The 25,297-nt window shown below is 38.1% G+C and overlaps 1 protein-coding gene across 23 annotated transcripts in view; it reads right to left on the bottom strand.

Annotated features, from left to right (window-relative positions):
* SGIP1 (SH3GL interacting endocytic adaptor 1) overlaps positions 1 to 25,297 on the bottom strand; it is a 220,181-nt gene that overhangs the window by 47,462 nt on the left and 147,422 nt on the right. For 5 of the 23 annotated variants that reach the window (XM_064372455.1, XM_021667698.2, XM_064372457.1 and 2 more), the window contains 4 exons: positions 23,236 to 23,736; positions 16,381 to 16,508; positions 15,266 to 15,392; positions 11,402 to 11,467 (listed from right to left, as the gene is read on the bottom strand). In XM_064372455.1, the coding sequence (XP_064228525.1) occupies positions 11,402 to 11,467; positions 15,266 to 15,392; positions 16,381 to 16,508; positions 23,236 to 23,736 (822 nt within the window). Of the gene's footprint in view, positions 1 to 10,400; positions 10,461 to 11,401; positions 11,468 to 15,265; positions 15,393 to 16,380; positions 16,509 to 23,235; positions 23,737 to 25,297 lie in introns of all 23 variants that reach the window. The other 18 variants (XM_064372463.1, XM_064372475.1, XM_064372465.1 and 15 more) reach the window with 6 other exon arrangements.

Below are 25,297 nucleotides of genomic sequence, written 5' to 3'. Positions count from 1 at the left end.
TTCATTTATTTAAATTTTACTTTAAGTTCCAGAATACATGTGCAGAATGTGCAGGTTTGTTACATAGGTATACATGTGCCATGGGTCTGCTGCACCTATCAACCTGTCATCTAGATTTTAAGCCCCGCACACATTAGGTATTTGTCCTGATGCTTTCCCTCCCCTTTCCCCCCAACCCCTCCAACAAGCCCAGGTATGTGTTGTTCTCCTCCCTGTGTCCATATATTCTCATTGTTTAACTCCCATTTGTGAGTGAGAACTCTTCTTTATTTCTTGAACGGTTCCTTGCAGTTACATATTGGATGCTGGTAATTTTGAGCACTACTGAAAGTTATTCCCCCAATGGGACTGATGAATATGATTGGAGAAGCAGGAAGAATGCGGTCTGCCATAGTCTGACTGCCTGAAAACCTGCTATTTGAGCTGTTAGTTTCATAGCAAATGGGCTGTGTGTAAATTTCAAAAACGGCAAAAATCTGAGGAAAGGAGTAACTGACATTAAACAACTCATACTTCCTCTTCCTAGACTCATTTTCCACAGTGGTAATTGCAACTCTTCCAAAACATCCTTGAACAGTTAATATTACCCTTGGGACACTTGTCCAGAAAATCCTCTCACGTTTTCTCAGAGACATATTTCAATTCTCTAAATCAGGTCTTAGGGGAAGTCATGCTTTTATTACTTGGACTAGAAGACTAAGAAACACAGTTGTAATAGCACACGCTGCCTGTGTGAATGTGTGTCAGCAAGAAAAGAAGCCCCAAGACCATATTTACTTGTGTCCTGGTGACTTGGTGCAGCAGAATCAGCAGAAGAGAAGAGAAAGTCCATGAAATTTTTTGTCTGATGACAGTCGATGCTCTAGCAGAAATGATTATCACATGCAGTGCAAAATAGTTGAAGACACAAAAGGGTTAAAATCTTAAGGACAATGACTTATATGAATGCCTTATGTTAATGTCTCCAAGCCAATCTTTGATTTAAAACATGAAGCAGTTAATATAAAATTCTTAGCACATGCCTAGCATATATTAAATATTCATTAATACTAATTATTATCTTAGCAAATGATTACTTTTGAATAGTACTTCATAGTTTGCAAAAGTCTTTCACAAGTAGCTGTCTAAAATTTGTTTGGAGTATATGTGGTGCTGATTAAATATATCTACACCAGACACACAAAAAGGCTTATAAATGGGAGATTCTCCTGAGTCTCAGTAAAATCTCTTTGAATCACTAGCATACTTTCTTCATTCATTTATGTCAGAGGTTCATAAAACAAGTATTTTGAAATGGGGTAGGCAGCCAAAGTCTATGGACAGCTCTTCTTAAAAGACGTAATAGGAACAAACGCTAGAGAGGTCATCAGCCAGCAATTGCATATTGAAGGCTCAGAACCATCCAAAGATGGAGCCGTTGCTCCCAGGAATTCCCAGGTTCTCCACTCTTTTCTCAGGAAGTTTGAAATTACTTGTCAAATCTGTGGAAGTGCTATGATTTACAAATCCTTTAATACAAGAAAGGGTAAAAGATTTTCTGCCACATTTCCCATCAGTGTTAACACAGAACCCTCAGGAGTCTACTGCCAGGCAGACCATTAGTCTCAACAAGTCAGCTTTAATAATAGGCTCTAGTGGAGGCAGAGGGTGTACAGCAATGCAGTAGGATTATGCTTCCAAGTCATTGTCTTGCTCTATACTAGCAGAGAAAACGCTGCTTGTCATCCCTGCTAACAAAGAAGGGAGACCATGTAGCAACTTACAGCAGAATCAAACTGTCAGGTTTTTATGTGGAGGAAGACAAGAATGCTACAACTGAAACTTTTCCAAAGCAGGCAAGAATGAAATAAAACACAGCTATGCTACAAGCAAAGGATGCATGAAGTTGGACAACAGTTGCTTCTATTTGAGTGCTTTGCATGCACTGTATGCAGTCTTTGACTTTAATCTTGACTACAGCCCTATAGGAAAGAGGTGCCATTAGTATTCCAATTTTCAGAGGAGGCAACTAAGTCTTAGAGAGGTTAAGTAATTTGCCCGAAGTCACACATTGTGCTGAGGCTATAACTAAGACCCAGAAGGCTTATTCCAGGCTCATGCATAAACACACACACACACACACACACACACACACACACACACACACACACAGAGTTCTTTCTTTATAGATGTGATATAAAATATATGTGAAATGCAATACAGCATATATTCCATATTTCATATATATCATATATGAAAGCATATATGATACATCATACATAAAATGTGATATAGCTGATATACTATATTTCATATGTATGCTAGGTCAATATATATCAATATAGCATACATATAATATAGAATATATATGTGATAAATATATCACATATATTCCATATTTTTTCTCTATTATCTCTATGTGTATGTGCAAGTGTATGTATATGTGTACTGAGAGCAAACAGATATGCATTAATTGAGGAATCTTTCTGTTTCTAATACCTACGATAATACCAAATATACCTTAGGTTAACATTTACATATTATGTAAGATTTTCTATTAGACTCTCACATAGCAACAGGTTACATTGCTTCAAAGTTAGAGTCTATGTAGGTTCAAATGTCGTTCCCTTTTCTTCCATCACCCTAACTACTAGAACATGTTTGCAATTCTACCATTGTTTTTGTTACAGGATGCTTTGTATAGGAAGTGCCAAACCCTTCTATTTCTTCTATTCTTCTATGTCTTGTGAATTCCTAGAAGGCAGAAGTCATATTATTTTACCTCCATAATTCCTGCACAGGTGCTTTTAGCTAAGAAGAGCTCATGGACTGATTGTGAAGCACTAAATGCAGAAAAATGAGTGAATATCCTTTAACTTTTCTGTTCTGTTTCTCACTTTCCTGCTCTAGGGAACTATTTAACTTACGCTTCAGGTTTTAAAATTGCCCACACATAGCAACCTTTCTTTTTGGGGGACTCAAGACTTTCTGCTGTGCTTGTTAGTTCCCCATTTGATTACTTTAGTCAGATGAGAAGTCTCGTTACTGAATCTACTTTTGCACACAGGGAAGTGCAGCTGACTGTCAGTGCTCTCCTCTCTGGAGAGGGAAAGACTTCGATCTTGAGCAAAGAAAATGCTGCCCAGTGTTTATTTTAAACCTATTGGATTGGGTTGATTTCCTGAATATGAGAGACATATTCAGAAACAACTGTGTGTTTTGGACCATTATAAGAAACTACATTGTCAGTGAGTCTGATAGAGACACAAGAAGCTTCTAAGCATAGTCACCACCCGACACTCAAGAGGCCACTTTAGAGACCAGGAAAATACCAGAAAACAAATGCATCTTGGATGCAACACCTTCTTGGTCTCTTCCTTTAATTCTCCTTATTTAGTTTGAATGCAACCTCAAAGTATGAATAACTTAGAACCTTTCATATGCATAGTACTTTATGAAACAAAAACAATGTATTTTATCTGATTTTCCTAATTATCCTGCCAGATGAGTATTATGCTTTCCATTTAAAGATGATAGAACAGAGACTCAGTGACATTAAATACTCAAGATCATGTGGTTATTGAGCGGCACAACCAAGACTATCATCGTGGTTAGGAACATCAGTTTTGTGACGTAATAGTAACTCCCCTTGACTTAGTTAACCACTGACTAGCTGTGTTATCAGTAACTCCCCTCTAACTGATTTAATCATCAACTAGCTGTGTGATCTCAGAAAAGTTACTTAAGTGCTCAGAGCCTCTGTTTACTCATCTGTAAAATGTGATTAACAATAGTACCCTCTTCCTAGGATTGTTTTGTGAATGACATGAGCCTGTGGATATGGAGTAACTAGCTCAGAATGTAGCCCATGTTAAGGGCTCATCAGCGATACATTGCATCAGCATTACTGGTAAAAACAGCAGCACCCTAGATATGCTGAATCAAGCAAAATGATATTTTCATCAACCAGGTACTCCTTGCATGGTGATGTGCTTGGGATAGAAGGTACCACCTGCTCTCCAGCTTTCCCATTAATAGAATTCTAACGTGAATCCTGTCCATTTATGAATTCTGTACATATGAAATTGCATATGTACAGGATTCCTCCCTAGAAGCCTACTCATTCGATTTTGACCAAGATCTCAGACCAGAAAGCGGGGACACTTTGCTGGCTTTCTGTTCTATCACCAGCATGACAGTTGTAAACTAACCATGAATGAGACAGGACAACTGCCTCAAAGAGCAGGAAACCAAGTATGATCAGCATGCTGGTCAATCGCAAAATTTTCAAAACGAGGCAATTAATTTATTATGAAGAGGTAAAGTATACTACTGTTCTCAGCAGAACAGACTGAGAGAACATTCTGCAGGTTCAGCTCTGCTTTAATCTTAACAGGTTTAGGCTATTAAACAAAAAAAACTCTCTGTGACCTTCAGTTTTTTTAATAGAATGGATTTTTCATTTTAGACATACAATACAGTCCACATACAAAAACTCAGAATAGCTAGGGAGCATGGTTTTAATATTTCTAATGAAGACAGCCTTGTAAAACTGCTTTTAATGTTTCTGTATTGTTTCCCCAACCTGGTCATAATGCTGTGATTTGCAGAGTGGATACTTAATAATTTTCCTGCTGTTGATTGAAAGGGGCCTTCAGTGGGGTAAGTACTATTAGCAAACATGTCCCACTTGAGAATAATGTGAAATTAGCAGAGCCGTTGCTTCCCAGAAAAGTGGTCACGTCTTCCAGTTTTCCTTTCTTTAGTGACTCTCAAGTGAATGAATTAATATCCTTGTGACTGCGTGTAAGTAATCTGACCTGTTCATTTCTTACTTTTTTGCAATGTTAGGGTAAGAAAGTTGAATGCTCTATGACTATAATTGTGACCTGCCAATTACTAAGTAGGGGTATTTAATAATCTGCTTAAGAAGCTCAGACATTTAAAATGCCTAAGCATTTATTTTCTTCACAGAGATAATATAACTCCAAAGAGAAAAAATGTAGCTCCTATTAAGCAAATGATTAAGGTCCTTTCAGAAACATATTTTTCCTCTCTGGGGTCTCATCTGGATAACGAAAAGAACATGAATGTCTCCATCAGGGTTAGTGGACTGAGAACAGGAAGAACATGAGAACAGAGGTCTCAGTGGGATCAAAGGGTGGTTAATAGGTACAAAATTACAACTAGATAGGAGGACTAAATGTTAGTATTCTATAGCATTGTAGGGTAAATAGGGAAAACGCTAATTTACTGCGTATTTTCAAAAAGCTAAAAGAGGATTTTGAATGTTAACAACCCCAAAAATGATAAATATTTGAGATGATGGATGTGCTAATTACCCTGATTTGATTATTATACATATTACACACGTATTGAAATATTACTTGGCATCCTGCAAATAGGACAATTATTAGCTGTCAACTAAAAATAAAAGAGAAAAAATAAGGCGTAGTATCAGGAAATTAGAGAGCTGGAAATCTAGAAGATTAGGGTAAAACCTTTGTTGCAAGGACTGAATGAGATTATGTATGTACAGTAGGGTGAGGTGGTGGAGCAGAGTGGCCTCCAGCTAGGCGACCAGAGTTTAAATCATTACTCTGTCTCTTTTATTTATTTATTTATTTGAGATGGAGTCTCACTCTGTCACCCAGGCTCGAGGGCAGTGGCGCAATCTCGGCTCACTGCAACCTCCGCCTCTTGGGTTCAAACGATTCTCCTGCCTCAGCCTGCCAAGGAACTGGGATTAAAGGCATGTGCTATCATGCCCAGCTAATTTTTGTATTTTTAGTAGAGGTGGGGTTTTGCCATGTTGGCTGAGCTGGTCTCGAACTCCTGACCTCAGTTGATCCACCCACCTTGGCCTTCCAAAGTGCTGGAATTACAGGCGTGAGAAACCATGCCCTGCCACTCTGTCTCTTTTTGACTGTGTGACCCTGTGAAAGTTACTAATATTACCTGAATCTTAGTTTCTTCATTAGTGAGTTGTGCAGGTGAAATGAGAGAATAGGTGGAGATTGCTTTATACATAGTAAATACTCAGATGTTAGTTACTCATATTCATTATTATTTTTATTTTATTTTTAATTTTTCAACCTCAATCCCCCAATTTAAAACTGCAACCCTCACTGTGCTCCATTCTCCTTTCTTATTGAATAAAATTACCACATTCATACTATATATCTTTTACTTATTTATCTTTTTATTTTTAACTTTCCACAGTAGAACATAACCTCTGTGATGACAGGGATATTTTTCTGTTTTGTTTACTACTGGGGAGTGCCCAGTGCCAGTACACAGTAGGCAGTCACTTAATATTTGTTGAATGAAAGAATATTGCTTCATAAATTCCCTCGTGCACCAAAAGGGCGGCAAATTGTTCATTATGAAACAGCTGAAATGAGACTTGCCAGTGGGAACGATTTCCAGGGTGTGGCCAGAGGTGTGGAGTATCGAGTAAAGTGGAGAGAAAGCTTGTTGGAGAAGAAATCAAGAGACTCCGGAGCCAGTGTGTGGGACGGGTCACACACATACACTCTATGTCACAGGATGATGTTGGGAAGTGAGGTGGCACAGAAGATAACATGCAAACTGCTAGCATCTCTAAGATAAATGCAGAGGACTGCTCTGCAGTCAGCTGTTAACAGCAACAAGGAGCGGAAGATCCTGGAATTATCAGACAGCTGCTTTCACAATCAGGGAGGTTTTGGAAGTAGCATTAGGGAGCTGGGGGAATCCAAACACTGCCTCCTGGTCCCATGATGAACAGTCCATGGAAGACTGAAGAGAGGTCTCCATGGAGAGTGCTACGGAAATGATGGCTCCCAATAGAGCCAGGATTTCGTCAGGAAACGGGTGGGTAAGTTCAGCTGAGAGACTGAAATGTACAGAAGGGGACTGTTAGGAATGTGATGTTCCCAGTGGGAATGATGGGAGAAAGACCAGTGAACAGAAGCACAGAGCAGTCTAGAGATGAGCGTGTGTGAGATAGAAGAGGCTGTACAAGCAGATGATAGAGCTGATATTCCCACACGAGGCCACTTAAGAACTTAAGGTAGCAGATTTTTTGTTTGTTCATTTTTCACCACCACATATAAGATGATTTTGTGGTTAAAAAAGCTAGCCAAGGAGAAGTGCAGCACATTACTGAAAACATCTCGATGTTCAAACACTCTGGGAATTGTTCAAATACCTAGCAGTCATATCTTCTATTTAATATTTGTCATGGAAATATCTTGCCCTCCCACCTCAGAATACTTGATAGCTTCAACAGGATACAGTCTTTGATGACTTTAAAAAGTTATCGCCATTTGCAACCTTTACTGTTTTTTTCCCAACTTAAATTGAATTTTTATTATTAATTAATATTTCAGTGAAGCTGTTTAAAAAAGTAAAACATTTGGAAAAGCACTGGGTCTCGTGAATTAGAACCACTGACAGTTTTCTCTCTCTACTATTTACTTAAATTTGGAAGTGTGAGGCACTTCATGTTATCTTCAAATAAACTCATATGCCAATGTTGATTAATTTGTTGATTGGTTGGTCAGTAGCTCAAACATTGACTAAAGTGACAATGATGTCTAAAGCACTGTAAGAATAAAATGATGAATAAGACAGAGTAGGGTTTCGAACACTATAAAAACACTATTTAGAAGTCAATAAATAATAATTGAAAAGCTATTTGGAAGTGACAATGATGTCTAAAGCACTGTAAGAATAAAATGATGAATAAGACAGAGTAGGGTTTCGAACACTATAAAAACACTATTTAGAAGTCAATAAATAATAATTGAAAAGCTATTTGGAAGTGACAATGATGTCTAAAGCACTGTAAGAATAAAATGATGAATAAGACAGAGTAGGGTTTCGAACACTATAAAAACACTATTTAGAAGTCAATAAATAATAATTGAAAAGCTATTTGGAACTGATGGCCACTTTGGCATGGGAATCTTTCTTCTACATTCCGGGAATGAAGAATTGAAGATAATGGTAATTAATACTAATAGTAACAGATGTGGGTAAAACCAGAGTGTCCTAGAAGAATATGTTAGAAATCCTACTCAATAAAACATGTTGAAGGAAAATGTTTTTGAAGCGCAAAAATGTAGGTGTTGTCACTATTCTCAAGGTAAATTAAAATGTCACCATTTCTATATCATTTCATCATCACAGCAGAATAAAAATATTATTCTTGGTTTCACTAGCTAAAAATACCTAAGTATTAAAAACAAATCTCCATTTAAAAAATATAGCCATTTTTACTCAGATAGCAAGGCATCATTTTGTTTCTTCTAAGACTTCCCTTGAAGTGCATTTGAATATACTTTTATCTGCATAAACATTTTTTAGCGAGAGAAACAGTGACACCTACATTCATGACATGGCTATTCACATACCCTTTCAAGAAGCCTCATTTATATTTAATCTTGAACAAAGTCCAAGATTAAGATAATACAGTACTAGAGATTCCAATTAATTTCTATTAAAACTCTTCTTGCATGACTTCTCTTGGCCCAAATTGAGATGCTTAAGGAATTTGAATCTAACTGATTAAAATGGCAATATTACCAACTTCAAATACCCAGAAATCTACTGACAAATATGTTTTCATAAAACATGATATGTTACTCCACACATTTATTAAATATTTATATTTGATTGAGAGTATGTATTTTTTAAAACAAACAAACTGACAACCAAAAATGTCTTTAGATTGGTTTCTTCAAAAAGAGTCTCTGTCTCTCAAAACAGACCCACAATAAAGTCTGAACAAACAAGCCGGCATATACACTAGCGAAAACAAACAACAAAAAACTGTCAGAGTTGGTTTTTTTTTTTTTTTTTTTTTTTTTGAGCCCCAGACAATCATTTGAGGGTTGGCAAAGTGCCTTGCTTAATTTCCTAGTTAAAAGAGGGTAAACTACATCATCTGCTGTGACCAGATGGAAAAAAGTGCCTTTAAGTATACAGGTAGTGCTTTACTTCAGGATTATCACCCTATGCAACTGTAGGTTCTTTTGCAACATGTTGATTAGTAAAAAAAAAAATACTTGGGCACTTACTAATTTCATCCAATTCTAAAAGAAAGTTTAGGAGGTCACAAGTTGTGGACTTTGCATCTTGGTTATCACAAAATTAATGTCCCAAGGCAATGAAGTCTTTGACTTCATGTACAGAAGATACATCCTCTACTGAAGACTGCTTATTCACCTGTCCTTTACCCAAGCCAGTTCAAGAAATCAGAATGTTTGCGAAATTTGAAATCAGATTATCTTTCCTACTACTACCCAAGCTACTTCTGGATAAGTTCTAGCTAAGAATTTCTATCTCTACGACTATTTTGCCAGCAAAATTCATTGTTGAGGGAAAAAAATCCACAACTATACAAACTATTTATGTATATCAGCCATTCTAATTTTTAAAATTGCATGAAAACACACACTCAAGTTATAAAAATTCTATTTTGTTTTCATGAAACACAAAGACAAGTTCAATATTTAGATTCAATTCTAGAGTGGAATGCTTTTTGGCCAACTTTTGACCCTGGGATAAAGGTAGCAATTTAAAATCCTAGAAAGTAGGGTCTTATGTGATAAATTTTTAAGCGTAAGATGGCCCATAAATTAAGTTAAATTACTTAACTTCTCCTCCCCACCATTAGTTTAAATGGCCCATTTAGTCAAATGACTAGCCTGTTAAGATGATTTAGAACTTAAATATAAAACAGAAGAATGCTTATCCTTAATGCAGAATATAACAAATGATCAAACATTGCGGTTAGATATTTGACATTATATTTAGGTACATTTTCATTAATCTTCTAAAATGGCAAGTCCAGCAATAGTTGTCCATTTTACTGCAGTCATCTCATTGCAATTTCAGAAGATGCAGATCAAACTTAGTATTATACTCTTTTTTTCTTTTCCGAGTTTTTCTCATCTCTTATACAGCATTCCTTGTCATAAGAATGTATTTACATATTTAGATTTTACAATAGCAGAGGTTGCATCTGAAATACTAATTATCCAAAACAAGTTAAATGCCAATACCAACCAAGAATGTCATATTTGTCGCACTGCATTTGCAAAAGAGTTAGGAAAGAGCCCTGGTTGACAGAGTTAAGTTCCTTGGCCAAAAAAGGTGTGTTTTGTTTTGTTTTCAATTGACCATAGTTAATTAAATAAGCAATATTAACTGCAAATTAGCTTTAATTTTTTCAATGTGAAAAATTGAAGTTCATATACTAACCAAATTCATGTAATATTTCCTTTAGTGTTTAACATTTTCTAAGTAGCCATAGCATTTTCATATGGAACGTGAGACCAGAACTTTTGAAGAGAACTGGGATTTGGAAATGCAGATGGGGAAGTAAGGATGGGGAGTATAGATTAGAATCTGGTATGCTATGCACTACTTACCTTCAAAAGTCAAATAAAACTTTCCTCTGTCAAACCAAACGAGGGAAGGCTGTTCATTCTCTGTATGGCCAGGAGTTGAAGCGGGATGGGAAGGGTTAAGGAGAGGGAGAGAGAAGGACACAATGTGAGTTACAGAGCAGGTCATTAATCTCACTATAGGGAAGGGTGGAGGCACTACATGCCATTAGCGTGCAGGAAAAAGGGAAGGCTGGCAATCTACGCATTTTTTTTTCTTTTTTCTTTTTAGTTCGGGAAACAAAGAGCGAAAGCAAAGCTATGGAGGCCTAAAGGAATGGGCACGTGTTGGTGGTCGCTTGATACTTGGTGCTTGTGTGCATGGAGTGGAAGTCTTCCTGGCCATGCAGGGGCGTCAGCATATTTTAACTGCACTAATTTGGGCAAACTGTCATTCAGCAATGGCTGTATCCATTTCATCTTCAATGTCATCCCCTTCTATGTTTCCAGAAAGATAAACTCAGAGTTATGGACTGTAGAAAACATTAGCTTAGGTTTTAAATGACAAAGCATTGCATATCAATATAAATTTCAGGGAAGATGTCACGTATCTTCCATCCCCTCCCCTGGAATCACCTTAGGCATCCAGACACAAAACACCCTTTACCTATGTACCAAAGAGAAAACAAGATTACTAATGATGCTCTATTATTTTTTAAATTAAAAAGCAGTGACCGGACATGTAATTCTGAGCAGTTAAATTATTCCTTCCTCTGTAAAGTCACAAAGCAATAGCATCTCACCTTTTTCTTTTGAACCTCTTCACTGAGAAACTGTCATGCAACCTGCTGCTTTTTAATACAGTCATTTAAAAAATTTCAGTGGCATGAGTTCTACAATGAACAGTAAATATACAGGGTGCATCTGAGAGGCACTGGACACTCATGAGGTGAGGAGCATGTCCATGAAGTTTATAGCATTCAGATGGATAATGGCTTGGATTTTTGAAATCTAGGTCTCTAGAGATCAATTGGCTAGCACCATACCTGCAGGCGTTTCACAGCGCCTTTCAAACGAGGGCAGTTTGTCATAAAAAACATCATCTTCTGACACTACGAACCAAAGAAACATAAACGAATGGAAAACAAAAACACAAATACAAATCCCAAATGAAATCAAGAAGCCCACTCTACTGATTGGAACACAGGAATGATTTTAATGGAAAAAGGAAACAAAATTGAAAACACTGGAATTACGATTATGTTATTAAAATGTGTTTTGCTTATTTTGTGATGATTCTATGAGAGGAAATTAAAATGTTAAAAAATGCCAGGGTTTAGCATCTGTGAATTTGTCTGAAGTCAGCTCCAGGGAAGAAGTCACACCCCACCTTCTCAGGGTGTTGCTAAAGGAATTGTCATTAATAATTGACTTATGCAAGTGTGTTTCACTCCAACACAATTCTCAAGTGGTCAGACATATGTCCATCAACAAGAATCTCCTGACAGAGCCCTGACAGCTCAATAGGATCACTCAGCATGAACCTTCCTCCCATGGGAAAGTAGATGCTTTCAACGTTACCATAAAAAAGCAACAGTATAAATCCAAGGTCCCTGCATGAATTACCCCATTTCAGCCTCATCAATAACCAAATTCAATTTGCCTTGCACCTGATAGTTATAGACTGTTAATTTTGAACAGCATTATCATAATATCATCTTTGTCTATGGTATCCAGCTGTGGCTAAATGTCTTTGTAAGTTGGTCACAAAAGCATGAGTTGGTGCTCTAGACTTTAACCGATTTAGCTCTTTATAAAGTCTCTCTTCTCAGCAACTAACAAATGCAAGTAATTGGGATTTTGACTCTGATTTTAAAAAAGTACTCAGTGCCACAGGTCTTATGCATAATATTACAATTTTAATAGAAAATTGAATAAAATTTGTACAAAGATCAGTAAGAAAGAAAAATGCTAAGAAGGAAATGGATTAGGGTAGAAAAAAATATTCCACAAATAATAATGTTCCTTGAAAAATACTCTATTAGCTTGACTCCATATTTACAATTTAATGATAATATTCCTTATTATCTCTATTGTTATCTCTGTATCTTGAAACATCTAGTAGCTTGTTTCTTAGAATAACTTTAAGCAATTTCCCTATCCCTATAATATTAATAGGATATCCCCCCAAATCATATAGTAGCAGTCCTGTGAGCTTTTACTAGTGCAAAAGAACTTACTGTTCTTCATTGATTCTTTTTATTTATTTATTATTTTTAAAAATTGAGATGAGGATTTTGCTGTGTTGCCCAGGCTGGTCTTGAACTCCTGGGCTCAAGTAATCCTCCCATCTCAGCTGGGATTACCACCAGATTACCAGCACACACCACCAAGCCTGGCTCATTGATTCTAAACTGTGCACTTTTTCACATTCTAACCTGTCTGAAATAATTAATGTAATAAAAAAGTATTTTATCTTAGCTCAACTGGCAGTTTTCCCCCCTTTTCTTAGTCATATACAAAATAATGGTGCATTTTTCAATCGAGGGTGTCTTTAAACCAGTAAAAGGCAGCTGTATAGGAGCTCTTCCTTATTCGAGTGTGACAACACACAAAAAGTCCTGTTTTCAGGTGTAGCATCAGATTTGCTATCGTGTAATCACAGCTGTCATGAGAAATTTCATATCCAAAGTCATTTAGGAGCAATTTTCTTATATGAATTGCTGTGTGGAAGGTTTAGACTTGCTCTTAAAACTTTAGTTTTTGAATTACTTTAAATTTGCCCTAATTTTGGCTCAAGTACCATAGGAAACGTCAAAAAAAGTATTGTGGTGGGAGGGAAACGTTGAGCTATCAACTTCAGAGACTTTGCTGCTGAAATTCTCTACCTCCCTCACACCATTTGACTACATTAAGTTAACATTCCAAATCAGTCATGATTAGGCCCTTTGGTGCTGGACAGCCAAAGCACATCCTCTCTGGAGAGAAAGAGCAGTGCACAGGAAGCTTTGGGGCAGTAAATCTCCACAATATATTTACTTCAGAAAAAAGTGGCTGTCAGGTGACCCACAGCAGGTGAAAAGACAGAGTAGGAGGGTGAGGAATTCAACAGGAAAATGAACACCAAATAAACGTAACGAAACCAAACAAAATCAGTATCCTCCTCAATAATGAAGCAATGTGACTATCCTCTTACATGGCTATTTTTTTAAAAAAATCCACTCTGGTTCATCTTGAAAGAATCCATACTAGATGTGTTAAGAATCAAAGTTTCTGGCCAGGATTTGAGATTTCTGCAGCAGAGAGTATAGAAACACATTGTACAAAACATGTACAAAGTTCAATTCTTTGTGTGTGCTATTTTCTCTATGAACCACAGTGCATTGAAAGAACATGTTACAGGTTTATCTGAGGTCACTTGGGAGTCAACTTTCTGAGTGACAGTTTACTCTTACTTTCTTCTCTGACCAACAAGGCAAATCACATGAAGTAGGTGAAACAACTAATCTTGAAAAAGAGTGGCAGCGTGGGGAATGGCTTGTAGCAATCAAGGAGTATTAAAGAGATATAGTTAAAAAAAAAAGTTACAGAAAAATACAAACAAACAAACAAAAAAAGGGAAATGAGTCACGAGGCATTGGAAGGTAGGAAGCCCCAAATCGCCCCAATTGATGTTGCAGACAGAAACAAACCTGGCTACATAAATAATGTCAAATATCTGTCTGTTATTAACTCACATGAAACTAGGTAACTGGCTATATTTTCACCAAACTTGAAAGGTTCTTTTGGGAGGATTTGATTAAAGATATAAAGCATGTGATATAGTTGAAATTCTCTTTGGGGGCCTTAAGAGGCACACCTTAACTTATATTTCTGTGAAAATGGCAGTTCTTTCTCTGGAAGAGCTTCAGGCTTGGACCGACCTACTTCTCACAGGTTGTGCAGTGAGAAGGCAACTGTGCAGTCTGTTCTTCCAAGAGTGGTAAAAGGAGTTTATTTAGCTTTAGTTAATGATTATCCCAAGCAATGTGGGATGGGCCAGGTGGTTTACACTATGGAAGAGCCGGAGGGGAGTTCCAACAATGAAGGAAGACCATGGGGAATGGGGATTCCATGGGAAAAATGGAATGGGAAAGCCCTAGGTGGGAGACATGATGCAAAAATGAGAGAGGCAGCAGGAACCTGTCTCCTGCTGGGAGGTGGAAAAGAGAGAGACCAGCTTTGGAAAGGGGGATGATGCTCCAGGCAAAATAAAGTATTGATACTTTGGAAAACCATCCGGCTGAACAGCCATTCTCAACACTTTCATCACAGCATAAGGAAAGAGGCACAAAAGCATTTACTGAAAATGTCACCAACTACTTATTTCTTTAGGAAAATTGACCACACATCACTGAAAAGCACTAGAAAAGAATGTTGAAAAGTTTGCTCAAGTCTCACAATGCCAGTGTTTATACCATTTGTCAACATAAGGACAACCAAAAATGATGAAGAAATGAAAGCTTCAAGAAAATACAAGTTCTAAATTTTGTGATTTCTGATGTGGTACATGGTTGGAATTTAAATAACATTTCCCCTCAAAGGAGACTTTTTGTTTTAAGAAATGATATCTAAATTACAAGACCTTCCTTGGCGATTTCTTCTTTATTTTTTTGAATAGCTCTGTAAGGAACACCATAAGAAAATTCCTGCAAAATACAGGTGTTAATGTTCTTGTATTTGTTTATTTGTGTAGGTAAAACATTTTGCCTCCTTTGCTGAGAAGGTGGTTTTAAAAGAAGTCAGGTGATAGTAGCAAAACACACAGCAAAACAATTTCAACCAGAAACACAGGGCCTTGGGGATTTCAGATCATAAAAAATAGCCAGTCAAAACCACAAACAGATTAAAACAGAGGAGAGAATTTTTACCAACTGTGGGAGTAGTGGCTGCGCTCAAGGAATTGGTTGACGATATTGAAGAAGTGCTTTCAGCCCGCGCTAAGGGTGCTATTGGAGGAGGGCTGGAAGAGTGAATGGGAGGGCTAAAAGGTCTGGACTGTAGGGAGAAGAAAAAAGATGAAAAGTTAGATACACAGGTTGCAGTATTTTCGTTTTATACTTTTCAGGTCTTCCAGCCCCAGATATGACAACTTAGGTTTTTAAAAAGTAGATGACACCATTTTTACACTGAAATTAATTATATCTATACGAGAGTTTGTGGAGTGGAGAGTTTATGGAGTTTGCTGGAGAAACTATAAACCATAACATGCTAAACCTGAGCTTAGGGAAGCTGGGGTCTGTGACATGATCAGCGGGTCTGTTTCAGGACTGAACTCACATGCCCTCAGGGACTCAGCAGGTGACACAGGGTGAGAGCTCATACTTATCTAAAGCTAACGAAATACAAAAATACTGCACTGTGCTAGTCCAGCCAAATATTCTGGATGTCATCAGTTTGTGGCTCCTGTGTGCAAAGGCCAAAGAAATCTACCTCTGCCACAAGTGTCTCCTAATTGTTCACACAGAATGTTTTCCACTCCTCAGCCTTAAACACAGAATATTTTCTACTCCTCAGCCTTAAAACACAATGCAAGAAACTTTTGCAACAAATTCCTCATGCCACTGCTCCTTCGCTGTATATTCACATAGTGTGCATACTATCAGTAAGTCATCTGTATTCTGGGGTCAGAAGCCAGGATTCGCCCTCTCTTGGAGTTTTCTAACAGCAGACAAATATTGTGAAACACCTGTCTTTCTAAAGGATTTAGTGCAACTGAATGTTATTATCAGCATTTGCATCTAACCCACTGTAACAGAGGTGAGGGCCCAAGCATCCTATTCCTATCATTTTAGACCTTGGCTTGAAGATGGTAGAAATTTGAGGAGGGTTGAAATGTACACTCATACCACAGTGACTGTCTTTCAGATGCCACCTGTCAGGGTTTTTTGTATAAGTCCTCTAAACGCTTAGACCTGAAGGCATTCGGAGCTTCTGTTTGTCATTCTCACCGTTTCTGAGCAAGCCAGAGCAGAGGGGAACATACCACATCTCCAACTCCAGGCTTTCCTGGAGGTAGCTTTGGTCGGGATGGAGGCCGGGGAGGGGGTGGAGGTGGAGTGGTACTGCTGCAAGGAACCAAAGGAGTGGCTGGTCGAGCAGGGGATGATGCACCTGAAAAACAAGCTAGTATTAAAAATGGCTGGAAATACAGGGAGTCAAAGCGCTGCTATCACAGTACAATGTCAGTCCCAGACACTTAAAAAATTTTTTTTTTTGCCTTGGCAGTTACTACACTAAACACTGTAGCACTTTTTTTTTCTCTTTTTTTTCTTAATAAAGAAAAAAAATTTACTCCGTTCATCTATGGTTGATGGCAGAAGCTCATTGCCTTTTGTTGCCATGTGACACCCAGTGAAAGGTAAATCCTTTTATTGCTCTATGACAGAAGGTAAAGTCTTAAGACTCCCAGCTGCGTGGTAGGTACCTTTCATTATCATCACATACACACTAAACACGTAACAAATTCTCTTGCATTTTGCATGTATTTGGAATTTGTTTATGTCCGAGATGATAATGGGAGATTAGAACATGAAGGAAGATGAATGATTTTTCCACTTTAGGGTTTTCTTCTTTAAACGTGATAAGAGAATTATGCTTTTGACTGTGGTCAAATTATGAGAGCCAACTTTATCAATGTACCCAAACACTGGAGGGTAAGCAAAAGACAAAATATAAGAAAATAAATTAGATGTTGAATGAATACTTTGTATTTAGAATCTTAATAGAAATGCATTGAATTTAGAGGATCTTATTTTGCGAAGGAGGCTGCTTAGGAATCTGTCAAGGCGGAATTGGCTCATAATGATTTTTGGAAGAGCTGCTTGGATTTACTTTTCTGGCTGTCAATGACAAGCATATGAAACACAGAAGACACACAGGGGCTGGCATGCACATCAGTCAGCACACCAGTGGGGTCTTTGGATTCAGGAATCTGCCTAACCAGTCGTATGTCTGAGATACACAGGGAAACTTGACTGAAAACCTTAAAAAAAGTCAAATCAATGTTCAAACAGTTCTTGTTTAGTAAAGTTCCGACTACTCCTGAGGTTTTTGTCACTTCTGTTAGAAGCAGAGGTATCAAATCATCCCAAGAAAATTCTAAGAAATCCTGCCCTGTGAAAATAGCCACACATCATCCCCCCACACCTGCCACCCCCTTGCTGCCTCCCGAACAACACACCACAAAACTGGGACCTCTGGAGAGTTTTAGATTAGCATCTCAGTCTCCAGATTTTCAGATTCTCAACAGCTTTGAAGTTGAGCAGCAAAACCTATCATTTCAGAAATCTTCTCTGTTTTAGGAGAGTCCCTTGCTCCTCTAGTTTAAATAATCTGAAACCCTGAATGTATTTCTCTGTGCTGTTCATTCTGTGTGTAATCACATTAGTGCGAAATCCTACCAATTATTTCTTCCACTCCCTCTCTATCTCCACCTTCCTCTACTACTGCCACCCATATTCTTACTTTTTATTCTCCATTGGGTCAGGGTCTATGCTAAACACTTTATATATATTATCTTATCCCCTTGATAAACTTTGGAGGTAGGAACTATTAGGTATCTATGCGGAATCTGAAGATCAGAGATTCAGTAACCTGTCCAAGGGCACATAGCTCAAACTGTGTATGTACCTCCAAAACCCATGCTCTTAAATGCAATATCTTATAGCTTGAGATGGACTGTGGTGTAGACTCCCACATTTTGCATAAAGTCTGTTCTTACTTTTGCTTGGCTTGCACATCTCTCCTTCAGTATAGATGTTTTTAGTCTTTTTCTAATCTTCTCTTAAAAATAAATGGTATGTTTTGACAGGCCCCGCTACAAAGTTTTCTTTTGATTATTGTGTTAGTAGATTTACACCCAGGATGTTTTCAGAAGACAGAAGTAAGAGCATAGAGTAAATAAATCTTTAAACAGTGAAGTCTTAGGACATTTTTTTTTTAGGTGGTGATGGAGGAGGAGTTGTTCTATTTAACTTCATGAAAACAATACCATAGGAATGGTCCAGAATGTCTATTTGTAGGTCTGTTTCCAAGAAATAGTCTTTTGAATCCATCTCAAAAAAATGCCAGCTGTTTATTCTTTTCCTACATGTTCCAGAAAAAAATGTTTAAACTCCTTTCAGTGATGCCTGGGAAAGTACTAAGGAGCCATCATCAAGGCAGTGTGGAATACTGAAAAACACCGGATGAAGAACCGGATGATTTGAGTTCTGGCCTTGCTGGCCTGAAACCTCAGCTTCCTTGTTGTAAAAAGTGAGACACTGTTTCTACCTTGCAAGGTATTTGTAACAAATAAAATTGAAAATGCTTATGAAAATGTTGACTATATAAAATTTTACACAAATAGAAAGTAATAGATACTGGTGATGATGATTAAGATTGTGTTTTTTGATACAAATACAACTAAAAAGTTAAAAAAGTTAGTTGTTAATCGAAAATTGTTTTCCTTTATGGATGCCCCATTGAAATCACTTTTTCTGTACTGAATTGAAGTAATTGATTTGTTGTGCAGCTAGAAAGACACTAAGAAAGAGTGTCTAAGAAGCAAAAGGATATTTCGGTTAAAACCCTGCTTGACCTAACCCTGAGGCTCAGCAGAGGATGTTCAGGGCCTGAAGAGTATTTCACAACTGAACTAAGGCTTCACATACTTTTGTGAAATTACCCAATTGTTTCATATTTTAAGAATGTAGATGGCTATCCTTGTACATCTTTATCCTCACTCTTCAATTTTCAATCGCATTTTCATTTCCCCCTTAAAGAGTGTTTATTTCCAGAACAATGCTGGAAAATGATTTGGACAGCATCACTCTTTAAGGTTTAAATTAAAAAACAAAAATACATTGAGTTTTGTGAGTTAAAAAAGGTTGGCAACCATTGACATGCTGTCAATCCATTTGTTGTTCTCAACCTGGTTTAATCAATTTCCTTGGCAACCTCCGAAGACCGCATATCTACAGCTGCAACTTTCATCTCTTTTTTTAAATGTGTGTGTTGGGCTGGAGCAGTGGAAGCAGCTGGGAGAAGTGGTCAAGGCACAGCCCGTGGAATCCTACAGATCGGGCGGCCAGATCCTGGCTCTGCAACTTACTAGCTTTATGACCACAGCTAAGTTACCTTTTTGAGCTTGTTTCCTTATCCACAAAATGCGGTCAATAGACCATGCTGTTGCTGGGAGAATCAAGTGAATTAAAACATATACACTTTGAGATATGTGAAGAACTAAACAACCTTTCCCACATTGTGTTTCTTAGAACATAATTATACCATTTCTTTGAAAAAAACTATTAAATATGTATGTAAATGATTATATGCTATGTTTCTCTTTTTGATGACTAACACATTAAAAGCCCTAACAGAGCTTTCTGCCATGTGAAAACGTTCTAGAACTGTTAGTAGATTTGCTAGCCACATATAGCCACTGAGCACTTGAATTGTGGCTACGGTATGTAAAGAATGGACTTTTTATAGTAATGTTGAGCAACTAACAGTATAATGAAAATAACCCCATGTGGCTAGGGACTACTGTATTGGACATCGCTGCTCTGAAAGACTTGTAGTTAGGAAACATATTTGGTTAATTTAACCCCAGGTAGCTCAGACTCATTTGTTTATTAACTTGTACGTTTGCATATAACATCTTTAGTTTCCCAAGTTGGAAAATGTTGCACTGAACATTCTTTACTTATTCCTTTCTTTCCCTGGCCCCCAAACACGGTGCAAGCCAACAAAACTCTTTCCCCCCCAACCTCTGGCACGCAACCCACATGGGAGAAGAGATAGCTTTTGCCAAGAACCAGTGTCTGCATTCTAGTTAAGTACTGTTCTGGCCAAAATAGGTATTTATAACTTTTTGCCATAAGGAAATTGAAGTTCTTGGAGCAAATTCTTAACTTCCAACTGCTTTTCAACAGCAGGTAACTCTTCTGGTTCACGAGGTTGTCGGTACTGTCTACCCTTGGTCAGTGACAGTCACCTTGCTGTGAATACAAGTTTAAAAATGAGTGCATAGTGGTATATAATTAAATATGCTTTGAGAAGTACAAGAAAGTTAGTTTCATCAGGCCTAATGCTATAAAAAGCAAGTCGTGAGAAGCATTGCTAATTTTTAAAACATGAGGCCATAACCTATTGTATCAATCTCAAATTTATATTCCTGCCAGCTTGTGTATGTTCTATCAATGAAAGATTAAGCAGCAAATAAACTGGGACTTAATTAAGGAGATAATGCTGCAGAGTTTTATTTATTCATGGGCTTCAGTGACCCAGTTCAATCTTCTACTTAGAAATCCAATCTTTTAATACCAGTAAAGTCAAGCTATTTCCAGCTCAATTATTAAGAATCAAGTCTTTACTGGTAACATTTTAAAATAATTTCAAATAAGGATATGGAAGTTAAACATTAAAAATCACAACAAAACTCTCAAATCTTTCAGAAAGAAACAAAAGTTCCTTTCTTCCTAATTAGATCAGTGGTGAATTCAATTGAACAAGTATCTTCGAGAGCTTTATGAAAGGTGTGAGATGAAACACAGATGAATTACCAAAGCCACCTGTCCTCCCTACTCCTGGCTAAAGGTGTTTCATTTGAGGAGAGCATTGTGGCCTACCCGTGGAGGGAGGTGGGTATTCTTTAAATGTCCTTTCAGAAGACTGAGGGCCTGGATTAGGAGAGCTACATAGAAAACAGAAGTACACACTCCTCTTTTACAATGAACAACTAATGTCTTTCTGGGTGTGTGGTTGGAGGCTTTACAAAGTGATTCTTTATTATCTTTACAGATTAATAAGAAGCTTTGTATCCCATAAAAGACCTAAAAAAACAATAGAGGGATGAAGATGGATGCTGTAACCCTCTAGAATTAGGGAGAGGAGCACAGAGCAGTACATTCTGAGGGAAGACTTTCAGTGATCTTGTTGATGACACTGTGCAGTGTAGACAGGTCTCAGTAGTCAAATAAGTTTGGAATATTTATGAGTAAACCTTACAAAAGTGCCTGGAGAGCACACCAGTTAACAACATAGGCTCTGGATCAGACAGACCTGAGTATGTATCCAGTCCATTGCCTCCAGCTTGTAAATTTGGGCAAATTACTTGACATCTCTGAGCCTCAGTTTTCCCATCTGTAAAATGGGAAAAATAACAGTGTCTACCACATGGTGTTGTTGTATGAAATAATGTTCAAAAAGCATTTAGGCCAAAAAGCAGATAGGGCTGAGCGCAGTGGCTCACGCCTGTAATCCCAGCATTTTGGGAGTATGAGGCACGTGGATCACTTGAGGCCAGGAGTTTGAGACCAGCCTGACCAATATGGTGAAACCGTGTCTCTACTGAAAATACAAAAAAATTATCCAGGCATGGTGGCACGCACTTGTAATTCCAGCTGCTAGGGAGGATAAGGCAGGAGAATTACTTGAACCCAGGAGACAGAGGTTACAGTAAACCAACATGGCACCACTGCATTCCAGCCTGGGTGTCAGAGAGACTCTCTGTCTAAAAACAAAGCAAAACAAAGCAAACAAACAGCATGGTGCCCAGGACAAGAAACTATAGTTTCTATTATTTGCAAAGTAAAGACTCCCAAAGGTCTTATGGTGAAAATACTTGCTGATTTTGAATAGTTTTCCTTTTGGGGGGATGAGGACCTGGGGGCATACACACCTAGTGATAAAAAAACACTGGTTTTGTGTGCAGTAGAAGTGAACGCCTAGCCTTCTTCTTGACCACCATGGATGCTCTCACTTTAAGCACAGAAGCATTTGTAAGCATAGAACAAACTCTGAAAGACCTCATTGAAAGAGGCAGTGATGATGACTGAATGGTAGAATTTCTGTCTCTTACTAGATTTAAGTACCTTGTACTTTACTGCCTCTTTCACATCAAATGCAAAACAAATACATGGCACCCCCAGAAGGTCCCTAAACTGAACTCACATGCACAGGAGGGAAAGCACTGGGGGATGTTGTCAGACAAATTTGGGCAACAGTGGAATAAATGATATGGGGGAAGATGCATTTGAAAATCTTGGTATTGCTTTGGTGTGCATGGCAGGTGATCCATGCTTTCATTACTAAAAAACACAAAATGAAGCTTCAAATAAGGAAAAACAATAAAATTCAATGTCAGAATCGGCAGACTCCATCACCTGTCACCATACTTAGAGTTGACCTCATAGCCTGCTGAGTGTGTCAAATGGTGAGAACAGAGAACAAGTTTGTCTTCAGTGACAGCTTGATTAGATTAGGGTTGCAGTATATGTATCCTTTTTCTTTTCTTTTGTCTTTTCATAAAATATCCTTTTTAAACCTTACATCTTTTCTTCTAAAGAAATCAGAGGGGTTAACACAGTTCTCCCACAACCAAAAAAAAAAAAAAAAAAAAAAGAAAAGGAAAAAAAAAGGAAGCCCATTCACCCTCTCCTGCCCGCCTACATATACACACAACACACCGAACCACAAAACCTAGTGTCCTTGTGGAGGCATCCAACAAGGAAATCAGACATTTAACATGAAACCCACTCTCTTCCTAGGACTTTCCTGAATTCCAAACAATGGCATGACAGCTTTGTTTTAGAAATCGAGACCTCCTAAATGCAGGGTGGACAGCAGGGCACACCTAAGGGCTGGGAGTGCAAGGCAGAACACATCCACAGACTAGGACCATGACTGCGAGCATCTGATGAGCTAGGACATGCTGCGGGGCCACAGGGCACCCAGACCAGAGGCGTGAGGGCTGAAGCTCTGAAGCCAGCTGCCAGGCAGGAGGAGGGTGTTGCTCACACTGCAGCAGCCATGGCCATTCCCCGTCACACGAAGCACACTCAAGCGTAAGACATACCACTGGTGGTCCCCGTACCAGGGCCTGAGCCAGGTCCGGGGGACGAAACCACAGTCCTGTAGGTGGGTGGTGGTGGGGGAGGTGGAGTTGCTCTCTGTCCCAACCCAAAATCTTTAGGAGATGAGATTGTTTCTAAGTAATCATCTTTAATGAAGGTCTGCTCAGCGACTTTCTTCTGGACTTCTTCTAAATTGAGTGGCGATGGTACATTGCGAGGAAGCCCAGGAGGCCCTGGGGGGCCCGTGGGACCTGGGTGGCCGGGAGGGCCTGGAGCTGGGGAGTCAGCTGGGTTGTCTGGTGTAGCTGGTGGGGACACCACTTTTTCCCTTGGAGTCAACTCCGGAGTCACATGTTCCGGGGACGTATCAGAAAAATGGACCCACTTTTCTTCAGCATTAACAGTAACAGACTTGGGGGACAATACTGGGCCAAAAATGCTGTCCAAGTCATTGATGGATGGTAGTTTTTCAATTTTGACCTCTGTGGCTGACTGGTCATTTCCTGTGGTTAAAGTAGTTGATTTTAAACTTTAATTGACTTATTATTTGTGTAGGGAGTGAGGGAGGGAGGCAAAGATTGGATACATTGCTGTGTGAGGTGCCTCAGTGGGCATACTTCATGATGTAAAAATATCTTTATTGGATTAGGAGCTGAAGGTGAGGGGAGAGATCGCCCACTCCACAAAGTGAGCATCATATTTTTATGCTATTATTTACTCTTTTTTGCAAGCTGAGCACAGCTAGCTACTTTTACCGTCATTTAAAGTGCTGTGCATGATACTGCTCTCAAAGGCTGCCCACAGGTGAACACAGTGTGAACATTTTGACAAGGCAGTGTTAGATTCACAGAGAAGTACAGGCTCTGAGACTGTAAATTCCAAAAGCAAGGTCCCTTCTGAAAATGTGGCCTACTGAAATACACATCACACAATAGAAAAAGAATTGAGAAGTGAAAGTCGCCCTCATATTTTATAAAGATTGTCTACTCTAGTATACCAAATCAAGACTTTGGTGAAACTGATTATAATATTCATTAATTAAAAAAAGATCACATCATATTTAGCTGTGTATATCCTTAACCTTAAAAACACCAGAAACACAGTACAAAGATTAAGAAGTTATCACCACAAAGATACAAATATAGATATACACACCCCATACACAACACACACACAGATTATTGAGGAGGCATTTGCTACTTATTAGAACTGTTACATATCTACCTGCTTAATAGGGAAGAAAATAATTTTAAAAATTTTTATAATTTCTTTTCTCATTAAGTCTAACCTGTCAACATCATAGGCATAACTGATACTTAGTAATAGGATATCATGATACCGAAAAGTCTCTGTTTTGCTAAAACATCAGCATAAGCTATTCTTTTTAATTCATAGCAATAAGAGAAAAAACTAAAAACTATCTTCTACAGCTCTGTATGAAGAAATGCACTTTTTAAAAACTGAGATTATTCACATTAGAAATTGTTACCTGAATAACTGAAAAGCAAGAGCAGAAGTCACTTTACCTTCATATAACTCTTGAACTGGATGAACTATCTTAGTATTTCTATATTTCAGACTTAAAAGGAATAACTTTCAAGGTTCCAAGGCTACAGATAGATGGGGAAGCATTTTGCATGGTCCAGAATATTTACACTCTTGTGCTAGTAGGTCTATTTATATCTAACACAATTTGTGGAAATGTAAGGGGCCAAAATGGCTTGAACCTGCAAACATCTTTACTTATGAAGCTCTGGATGACTCTCTATTGGGTTTGAGTCAATATAAATTTCATAAATGACTACATCTTGCTTTTGCTTTTGTTGATGAATGCCCACTCTGCAGCTATCAAACTCACCAGGCTGCATAAATAGGAAAGGATGAAGCTGCAATAGAACTCCGGAAGTGATAAAGAACCACATTCTAAGGGCCCAGGCACATAAAACAGCTATTACTACTTTTGATGTGCTAGTCCAGTAAGACTTGGCAGGCTATAAAGTGTATGAATACATAGTATTGATTTTAATAGATGATAAAGGTGTGCCTTAAGCATTATCTGTCTAC

The sequence above is a fragment of the Aotus nancymaae genome, unplaced genomic scaffold (genome assembly GCF_030222135.1).
Source record: "Aotus nancymaae isolate 86718 unplaced genomic scaffold, 86718_ANA_hifiasm-v0.15.2.pri h1tg000007l, whole genome shotgun sequence".
NCBI lineage: Eukaryota > Metazoa > Chordata > Mammalia > Primates > Aotidae > Aotus > Aotus nancymaae.
The sequence above is the reverse complement of the archived record's forward strand: the minus strand, read 5'-3'. Positions and strand labels throughout refer to the sequence as shown.